Source organism: Copadichromis virginalis, linkage group LG3 (assembly GCF_057382275.1).
Source record: "Copadichromis virginalis isolate Kocher_CV1m ecotype Utaka linkage group LG3, C_Virginalis_male_GT1.1, whole genome shotgun sequence".
In the NCBI taxonomy this organism is placed as follows: domain Eukaryota; kingdom Metazoa; phylum Chordata; class Actinopteri; order Cichliformes; family Cichlidae; genus Copadichromis; species Copadichromis virginalis.
The window spans coordinates 28,798,010-28,808,422 of NC_140620.1; the positions used below are offsets into that span (position 1 = coordinate 28,798,010).

The window sequence follows — 10,413 nt, forward strand, 5'->3', positions numbered from 1 at the left end:
TAGTGTAATCTGTGGAAAATTTTAAATTGTATTAATGAAAGTCTGGCGCAACTACAAGACAAATTAATGGCCCCTACCGCTCCATCCCACAACAACTCAGAAAAACTCATATGGAGTTCTGACTCCCATTTCATCTTGGTACTGTATAAAAGAGATTCACTAAAATCGGATTTAATGAAATTAAAGCGAGTAACTAGTTCGTTAAAACTTGCAAAAACCTCATTTACGTATAGATCATCAGTACCTTTATGTTCTAAAACAGAGAATCTTAAGTCAATCTTTGCTGGAACAAATAAGTGATTGTGGCAGATCGGGGTTGCAAGAGGGAGGGTGAGCCAACCAAAGTGTCAAATTTTTAATGTTTCAGTAACAACTGGGTTGGAAGACCGGTTTAATAGGGATGATTGTGAGGTATCACATGCTAAATCAAGTAATGACGAGGAACAGGAGGCTGCTTCACTCTGGCACCAATTAGTATAGGGAGACATACACCACAATAATGTATTATACATGTTAGATGCCCAATAACACAGCTTTATTGCTGGAGGGAAACGGCGAAACAAACTGATAAGAAACTACACTGGGAAGCAATACACTAGCACACAGAGAAACACACGGCCATGAATGAGGGAGAATGCGACACTGAACAGAGGGAGACAGACATAAATACACAGAGATTTAACGAGGGAGGTGGGAGCACATGGGGAACACAGCTGACACAGATAATCATAACGAGACAGGGCAGGAGCAACACAACATGACACATACTGACGGGAGACTGTCAAAGTAAAACAGGAAGTACACAGAGGCGCAGACAGGAGGAGAGAGGGAGCACAGGGAGAGCACAGACATAACAGGCTGGGGAAAACGTGGAATAAAACACGAGGGGAAACGAGGGCTCACAGATACACAGAGGGGCACACAGGGGGTAAAAGTCACAAAGGGATCATCCATTAAAACATATCCACTGGAAGCCACAATAGACTTTGACCATAAAATCCTTTCAACGTAACGGCACTTTAATTGTCCATTTAAACGTCATCCAAGCAGCATAATTAATAAGACGCAGCGCAGACATCATTCCAAGAGCGCAGCCAAAACGTTGCACATTTAACCAACATCCATTCCATTCCGTTCAGTGTGTCCTTTTGAAGCATCTCAGCGCTAATGCACAATGTGGCTTCCTTTTCCACAACCAGACATACACAGGTATTCTTACCTGCGCTCCTCAGAATTGCGTCAGGTGTGTCGGTGCTGCTGGGCTCACTCATACAGATGCGCTGCACTTACTTGGCGTCTTTCAGGTTCCTTGATCTGATTTCTTTGATCCTGCTTGCGGCTTGCTTCTCCAGAATGCCGTTTTTTGTTGACTAAAGATGTAGCGACTTCCACAGTCGCTACAGGCCGGGGCTGGAGCCTGCCTATTTGCCTGACGCGCTGTCAACTTTACGCAATAATGCGAGAGGTGGAATTGTTTGCTTGTTTATTAAAGTGCTTTGAGAGTTTACAGAGTAATATAATCAGCTCCTGATTCAGACTCTTACAACGTCACAGGCTCTAATATAACGAAGCGAAACATGTAGTGCAGCGGTCAACAAAAACTACGGCTACCCAGCCCTCCTCTCTGTCAAAATCAAAACCCAGTGAATGACAGACTGACAACGCCCATTTATGTCACCGCTAGCACCCACGTGACTCCCATAACAACCAAACAAATAAAAACCCAGTGATCATCAAAATTCAATACATTCAATTATGGCTCCTACACAAACATTGCATATATATATATATATATATATATTTTTTTTTTTTTATCATAACTCTGGTTTCACGTGCCTATCAACACAATTTAAAAACTGTTATAAAGTCCACACATCAAGTGTACTTGACTCTGCTGTATGCTGTGTAAATGTGACTTTTGAGCTGGGTGAAATCCGTGAAGCAGAAATAATATTTTATTTTAACATTGCATTGCTAATCATCGGTTGTGGCCAATCAAATTGTATGGTCCGACTATAAATAGTAGCTGCTATTTTGATTCATTTATTTATTTATTTATATTTATTTTTAGTTGATTAAGGCTGTTCGTACTACTGGTATATTTGTGGAGTCGGATTAACCACAGAGGACGTATTTGATTTCCCGTTTCGGGTCTATTAATAAGTTGTGTTTTTACTCTGAAGGCCTAAAGTAGAGGTGACTGGGTGCCCTGGTGGTGGGATATTCCGTGGTTCGTGATTATTTATGCATTCGCCCACTGGTAATCCAGGCTCTGAATCAGTTAACAGTACACGTGCAAATACATGATTGCATCTTCTGATGTCTGTTTTAAATAGCTGTCAATAAATTCGTTATTTTACTCCCAATCACGGCTCTGGCTCAAGTGTTACAAACCTTAGAAACTATGTAAATGAACAGGAAGGCACTAACTATAGTTATATAGTTCATTTGCATAGTACATAGTATCTATAGATACTGTCTGTGTGAAACTCCCAGGTTGGCGTAGTCGGGTTTCCCCTGTGACTGTAAAGCTTTAAGCTCCCGATCGCCACAACACCATATTTGTGTTTGCAGAATCTGATGGATTCTGGTCAGCTGTACATAGATAATCCTGACAATATACAGTAAACCCGAGTCTTAAAAAAACGGAATTAACAGAATTTGAATAAATAAAAAACAAATTTATTCACCTGTGTTTGAGCCTCAGGCATGGCACCATGCCCCTCCCATGTTTTAAATGTACGTTAGAATAGCATGCATCGTCTTGATGCATTCTCAATCATCCAGGAAAGTAAATCTCCAAAAGTTGATTCTGTTCATCTGGACGTAGCGTTTTGTGGGAGAAACGTTTCGTCACTCATCCAAGTGACTTTATCAGTCTCAGCTAACTGCAGGTTTCCAATCTTATAAACAGTACATTTGCATAATGACTGAAACCAGCCCACTGAAGGAACAATGGGCTGGGAGGTCAGTTCCTTAATCATAATTATGCAAATTCTCATGACCATTGATCAACACCACTGACCAAAACCCACTGATCAAAGACCACTGATCAGTGCATGCATCAACACAATAAATGAGCGGGAGGAGTGAGGCGTGGGGTCTTCACACACCCCCGTTCTCTGTTCGCCATCTGGGGCAGGGGTTTGGTCGGTGTCTGGGCTGACAAGACTGACACACTTTGTACAGTTACATCATAGTCATTGGTTACAACACATAGCAAGGGCTATAGCATAGGAGCCATAATTGGTGGGGACGGATGATTCAACCACTGAACCCTGCCCTGTTCCTTTTTTCCTTTTTGTCATCCATAACCCGCGTATTTTTGTTCTTTTGGTTTCTTCCGCGTTTGGAGCCATGTGCAACTTGACGTGCAGTCTGAGCTCTGGAGAAGCAGGAATGTGGATTCTACCGCAGATATCCGGTTAAAACCTTTGGGAGAGAGATCAAAGTTTTGTTTTTGTATTTGATACCGCGTTGGTTCTGCGGAAAGAAAGACATGATAGTAAGTACATTTGTGCAGAGGTTTGTTGCATCATTCAGTGTTATGCGATCTCCTTATTTTCCCCGCACTCATCTTCAGATCAGAAATAGGTCCGACATGTTTGTTCACATTTTTTAGTTTTGGTCCGGGCTGCTGCATAAAAACAGAAACACATCGACAACATTCCGCCGAATTAATTCCATATTAGACTTCAAACGCACTAAATAATTTCTGAAGCAGAATCGGCTGGAATACGAAAACATCTACACAACTAAATAAATAGTGTTTTGCATTACCCGATTTGCACTAATTTGCATTAGCAGTAACAATAAGTGAGCGGGAGGAGTGAGGCGTGGGGTCTTCACACACCCCCGTTCTCTGTTCGCCATCTGGGGCAGGGGTTTGGTCGGTGTCTGGGCTAGTGGGCTGACAAGACTGACACACTTTGTACAGTTACATCATAGTCATTGGTTACAACACATAGCAAGGGCGTAGATTTGGTTTTGGCATTGGTGGGGACAGATGATTCAACCACTGAACGCTGCCCTGTTCCTTTTTTCCTTTTTGTCGCTTGTTGAGAAACAAAAAAAAAAAAAAAAAAAAAAAGGAGAAATATACTTGCCTACATATGCTATTCTTCATGCTTTTAAATCATTTAAAATTATAGTTCATAGTTTTATATGTGAATTATATAATGTTAAATTACTATTAAACAAATGACTGACTAAGTATTTTAGGCTTTAGTTTACTTCAGCCATATTCCATATCAATCAGGTATCATACAAACATAAAAATAGCTTCAAATACAGTCATGACAATAAAAGAATATGACTTTAAGGACTTAACAACATTAGTTCAGTTATAGTGCACCAACATCTCTAACACATTAGCACTAAGGGAACACTGAATAACCTGGTGGTTTTTGTCCATAAAACCACTTAGCTACGATTACCACAAAAGATCTCTCGGCAAAACGATGCAACATTTTAGGCACGATATTGCCCCGATCAAATCAGTGAGCTGGGATGTTTTATTCTCAACATGAACTACTGTTACAGCAAAAGACATGGACTACTGGTGTCCCACACAACAACTCAATGTCCATGTGAAGGAGCCAAACACACGCCTGCTCCTCTTGTTAACTGAGATAAACTGCTGGCATATTTGTTTTACATCTATACTGTCCAGTCTCTCCTGGTGGACATGGCATACAGCAGGATTGTTTAATCTCATTTGAGTCATTGTTGACCTTAGCCATCTTTTTAGTCTTGTGAGAGCACTGAAGCTTCTTTCAGCCTCAGTACATGCGTTTTATCCTCAGATTAAAATTATTGTGTGCTTGATGTGCCTCACCTTTGGGCCTGGCTCTTCCCCTCTGACTGCACTAGGACATATTGCTACCTGATAAAATAACACATGGATTCGTGCCATAAAAAAAGTGAGACATGTCGATTCAGATTCTTTGTCAAATATACACTAATGAAACAATTTACATGAGCAGCCTAACAATTGTCATGATAATAAATACTAGTTAATCTATAGCACCAAATCATCATCACCTCTGTCCGAGCTACAACATGGCAGAGCTGCCTCTGTCACCTGATGAATAACAGTGAGCCATTCCACATACATACAGTCACACATGTGCTTCAAATACAGTCATGAACCACCAAGTCATCATCCAACTTCACCTGTGATTCTTGTATCACCATTACTCCACCACTACACCATTATTAAAACAATTTGTGCAAAGTGCACTCCAAGGTGGAATATTTGCAAAATCATGACTACCTCATGATATTTTGTCTCAAAAATGAACCCTATGAATATGTCAGTACCATTAGGATGAAATTATTGTGGCACCAACATTTTAACGTTAGACACATACTTTTAACAGCCTCTGTAAACTAATATCCTGGCCTGCTCGAGGCTGCCGTTTTCTCTGACAGTTTCAATCAAAATTGGAAATGCTACTGTGGGAGACAGAGAACTAATAGTGCTGCCTGTTGTGCAGTTAGTTTCCAAAACACGTTATTCATGGTTACATACAATTTCAGACTGATGTGGGCTAAAGCCTAGCATAGCCTGTAACGTTATTATGAAGGACACATTTTATGAGTGAACTTGAGTTCAAGTGACTTACAGGTTTCTTTGAAAATTACTTTAAATATAAATTTCGTAACTGAAGTCAGTGAATTCCATGTTGATGCCAACTGTAATTTCAGGAATAGAAACAGCATGAAGATTGAAGTGTGAGCATAAGATTCAATTTTAAAAACAATACTAAGAACAACAATAAAGGAGCGAGCTCTTGGTGTGAGTGAGTGAGGTGGCTCTGAAAAGAGCCGTTGTTGGTAGGAGAGCGTGCAGCTTAAGCTCTCTCTCCGCGGATGCGGCGAGAGAGTTGGATGTCTTTGGGCATGATGGTGACCCTTTTGGCGTGGATAGCGCACAGGTTGGTGTCCTCGAAAAGTCCGACCAGATAAGCCTCGCTGGCCTCCTGCAGAGCCATGACAGCAGAGCTCTGGAAGCGCAGGTCGGTCTTGAAGTCCTGAGCGATCTCGCGCACCAGGCGCTGGAAGGGCAGCTTGCGGATCAGCAGCTCGGTGGATTTCTGGTAACGGCGGATCTCGCGCAGAGCCACGGTACCAGGCCTATAACGGTGAGGCTTCTTGACGCCTCCGGTGGCCGGGGCGCTCTTACGGGCGGCCTTGGTGGCCAGCTGCTTCCTGGGGGCTTTACCGCCAGTAGACTTGCGAGCGGTCTGCTTGGTTCGTGCCATTCTTCGTCATTTTCTTTCCCTGTAATAAGAGCAGAAAATGTAGCGAACAGAGGAGAGTCGCTGCTCTTAAAGTGTGTGACTGGCTGTGACGCGGTGCCGCTCGTGATTGGTGACGGGCTCCACGTGTAGCATCGCCCCGCCTCGGTGTGTGCTGCTCATTGGAGAAAAGTGCATTGAATTTGCGCGCTGCCGCAAGCCTCTCTGCGATTGGTGCGTGACTAATCCGCCCGCGCTCTGCGGAAATATAAGCGAGGCTTTGAGCTGATCGGGCCACATTTTCTCTTAGCCTCGATACTACGAAGAAAAGAACCTAGCCAAACATTGGGAGACTTTCAGCAACGCAAGACTGTAAACGTCTTTTCACTGAAAGACAAACGACGCCGATGAGCTGAGCTGAGCTGTGTTTTTCCCCTTGGACTGCCGGACTCTGTTTTGGGTTTGCAAACTTTGCTGAAGTACACAAACCTAAAAATCTGTAGGTGGTTTTGTTTTCTCCGTTTGGAGCTTTTTGAGCCATGCCTGGCCACAGCACAGGGGCACCATGCCACAAGTACCCTAACTCTTGCTCTAGGGCAGACAACCATCGACCCAACCGGACTATATCCAGGGACAGCACAACCAGCCAAGACTCCTACAAGGATCCTCATGGGGAGCAAATACGTGACCACTCCCGCTATTCAGAGGGCAGGTATGGTCGAGGAAGAAGCCACCCTCGAAACGGCACAAGAAGGGGTTCAGAGACAATAGGATTTATTCCGGGGTCGGCAGACAGCGTGCCGAGCAGCAGGCAGTCCTGTGCCTCCATGGGCTGGAGTAGCTGTAAGGCTCTTATCTGTTCTGTTCTCACCTGTGGATTTTATGGCACCCGGGAGCCCTGCCTCCCCGTTAACGAGAGCTCCACAGACCATACCCCCAAAACGGTCGCTGACCCTCGACCTCCTAACGGCATAGCTGTGAAAACCCCTGGCATGTCTTTGGAGCCCAATAATAAGCAGCCCAAGACCCCCAGGTTGCCCCTGAATGACAGTTTCCGTTACCCAGATGTGCACATAGCAGGTCAGAAGGTAAAGTACCCAGTTGCTGACCCCAAACGGGGTCGCGCATCAGGTAAAGGGGATAACCAGCGGCCGGTCAGCAGCACCAGCCTTATATCCTACGAAGACTACGACTTGGATGAGCAGAGCGACAAAGACATTGACTCTCTGATCACCAAGAAGCTGCTGGAGCTTTACGCCCTGCATCAGATTGACCAGCTGGCCAAGTGCACCTCTGATTCCTCCTTCTCCCGCAAGACCAACGAGATCAGCGAGCTCATCTACAGCATCGCTCAGGACTACAACCTGGAGGAGCAAGAGGCCGAGTGCAAGCTGGTGCACGGGGTCATCCGCATCAGTACGCGGAAGGGCAAAAGGAACAAGGGCTACCTGTCGACCGGGCAGCATCATAACAGCAGGAGGGATGGGACCCTCCCCGACAGTGGCAACGAGACCATGACAAACACCTTCATGAGCAGTGATTTTCCAGAGGTGAAAGTGTCGGAGCAGACACCATCAGACGAGCTGGCGAGAAAGATGAGAAATTACAGCGGGCGAACATATTCCTCCAGCACTACTACGGCTTACTCAGCGTACCACCACGACACTGAAACCTACTCCTCAGGCGCTCCTCTGATTCTCTAAAAGTCAAACAAAAACAATGAGATGTAGCCAGTTACATGGGCTATTTCATCCTCCCGCTGTTACCAAGTTGAGCACCTTTTACCCCGAGTGGTTGTACTTCTGCCTTTAAGTGGTCCAGCTACTACCTGCTGTTTTCAAGCAAAAGGCCCACTGAGGAGACTCTCCCCCCCTATTGGGGGGAGTCACCATCGCTCAGGGTGGTGTGCTGCCCAACATCCAGGCTGTGCTGCTGCCCAAGAAGACCGAGAAGCCCGCCAAGGCCAAGTAAACGCAAAGCGCTCGGCTTCACCAAAAACAAAGGCTCTTCTAAGAGCCACACACTTCCCTCTAAGCAAAGATTCTTCTTGCTGTTACTGTGTCTGTAACATTTTGTGTACTGTGAAATGTAGCTTATGCATTGTGATTTATTTTGAAATGTACGTCCATTCATGTCGTCTTACATAGTCAGGGACTGAAATCCACCTTCAAAATATACTATCATGAGTGCTTAAGCAGTGTGTTTCTTTTATTCACAAGACAAGAATAGAGGGTCTTAATATAAAGTCAAAATAAAACTAAAGCAAAAAGCTCTGTCTCTCCTGAGTGGTTAAGGCTTGTGCCTTGTTCAACCTCATTGCTCATCTTACTAATTTAGAATAAATAGGATGTCACCAATTATTAGCTTCATAACTACAACTGTAGACACTCATCATGGTTCACTCGCTTGATAATTAAAGCAGTTTCTACACTCATGGAAACAGACAACACGTGGTACATGACACATGTGGCAAGATCACAAACCTTGTCAAACACAATAGGAAATCATAACAACGTGAGGAAAGGGACAGGTGGACTTCTTTGGTGCTGCAGGAACTACCCAGGTACAGAGGGAGGAAAATGTGGAGCTGTTAGCAACATGTTCAGCACCACTGCTGCTAAATTTGGGACATTTTGCAAAGTCACTTACATCTACGCTTAGTTAACCCCTGTTTTAAGGACAGTAGTGGGTTTGAGCAGGATTCGAACCTGGGCCTCCTGGTCTCAAGGCGGCTATTCATCCCATTGTGTTCTCAGAGCATTTCATGCGACCTTAAAGCTCTCAAGAATTACATTAAGTTGCTGAACCCTGACCTCTGATGTGGCAGATTAGTTGGCTTAGCTATAAACTTTGGTGTGTAACTCTGTATGGATCGAAGAATGTATTGACAGTGGGGGTCTGCCTGTCGTAAAATGAGTAAAAGCTGCCTCAGCCAGATAAACAATAGAATTAGAGGAAAACTACTGAGGAGGGGGATACAGGGCAGCCCCGGCCTCTCCTCCAGTTGGGATATCCAAAGAATCGGTGAGGTCAAGAAGTAAACCTCAAGGCTATATTTTGAAAAAAACAAAAAGGAATTCCCAGCATCCTTAACTCTACAGAGCTCCATTAGTTCAAATGTACACAAATCAAATTGGTTATGAAATCAGTAATGAAATCAATACATGCTAAAATAATAGCTGTATGGGTTCAGCTTGGAGTAAAATGTGTCTTTGAAATCACCTAATATCAGCTCACTTGGCCTAGATTTAGTCAGGTTAGGTTGTAGAGCATTTTGAGTGGATTATATTGGCTAGGTATCATTAACCTATACGTGTACTTCCACTAAAACAGCCAGTGTAGGCTTTCAAAAAATAAAAATAGAACTCAATATTTCACACAGAGATAATACCTTGCAACTATAAATGTAATACTTTCAGTCATGTTTGTTGTTTTTTTAATATAATGTTTTTAAATGTGGGTGATAACTTTTAAAGGTTTATTTCTTTTCTGATAGTGTTTCATAGTAAAACAAGAAGTGTTGTGATGTCTTGTACTATGAAGGTATGATTGTAAAGAGCAAACGGGTGAGGTGTTTCAGGTGTGCAGATCCGACTACAAGCCAACGAAATGAAGATAAAAAATTTCAGAGGTGGGCCATTCTGGTGTCACAAATTTATGAAACGAAAAGGACTGTACATCTGACAGAGTGGAGAAGTGTGAAAACATCCACGATCACCAACAGATTTCAACCGGCTGGACTGCTGCTTGATGGAGATGAGGACACCGCCACGGCCCTTCAGAGGGTGTTCGACTCCAACACTGACAACGAGAATTTTTTTGGTTTTGAAAGCCGACACTGGAGAAGAGGACTTTGGTGGTTTTAGTGCGCAGGAAGAAGAGAAAGATGGTGGTGAATGACTGACTTTTCTTCTTGTTAAAGCCATGTTACTGCACCTGAGCCTAAAAGGTAGGCCAAATCGTTTTTTCTGGTGTGCTGTAGGTTATTGTTATGTACTACTACATTTGTTACTCGTTTATAAAGCACAGTACATGTTTCGTTCTTGTAATTACCGGTACTTGTACATAAAAAGTTGTGCAAATATGTACCGGTAACTTGTTTTTCAAAATATTAATACAAGGGATGTGTTCCCAAACAGCCATCTCTTTCCTGACAATCCCCTTTGTGCAT

General features: G+C 43.6%; 2 protein-coding genes across 2 annotated transcripts; one reads left to right on the plus strand and one right to left on the minus strand.

The window, feature by feature from the left end:
- Positions 1-5,855: 5,855 nt before the first annotated feature.
- On the minus strand, positions 5,856-6,266 carry LOC146713958 (histone H3-like). Its single transcript, XM_085450591.1, has one exon. The coding sequence runs from the start codon at positions 6,264-6,266 to the stop codon at positions 5,856-5,858; it is 411 nt and encodes a 136-aa protein (XP_085306717.1).
- Positions 6,267-6,781: 515 nt separating this feature from the next.
- On the plus strand, positions 6,782-8,070 carry LOC146713959 (keratinocyte differentiation factor 1-like). The gene has a single exon (XM_085450533.1). It carries the CDS (start codon positions 6,782-6,784, stop codon positions 7,943-7,945), a length of 1,164 nt encoding a protein of 387 aa, XP_085306659.1. The 3' UTR covers positions 7,946-8,070.
- The last annotated feature ends 2,343 nt before the right edge of the window (positions 8,071-10,413 follow it).

Coding starts and splice junctions, on each gene's coding strand:
- LOC146713958 (XM_085450591.1), bottom strand. CDS start 6,266: ATGGCACGAACCAAGCAGACCGCTCGCAAGTCTACTGGCGGTAAAGCC.
- LOC146713959 (XM_085450533.1), top strand. CDS start 6,782: ATGCCTGGCCACAGCACAGGGGCACCATGCCACAAGTACCCTAACTCT.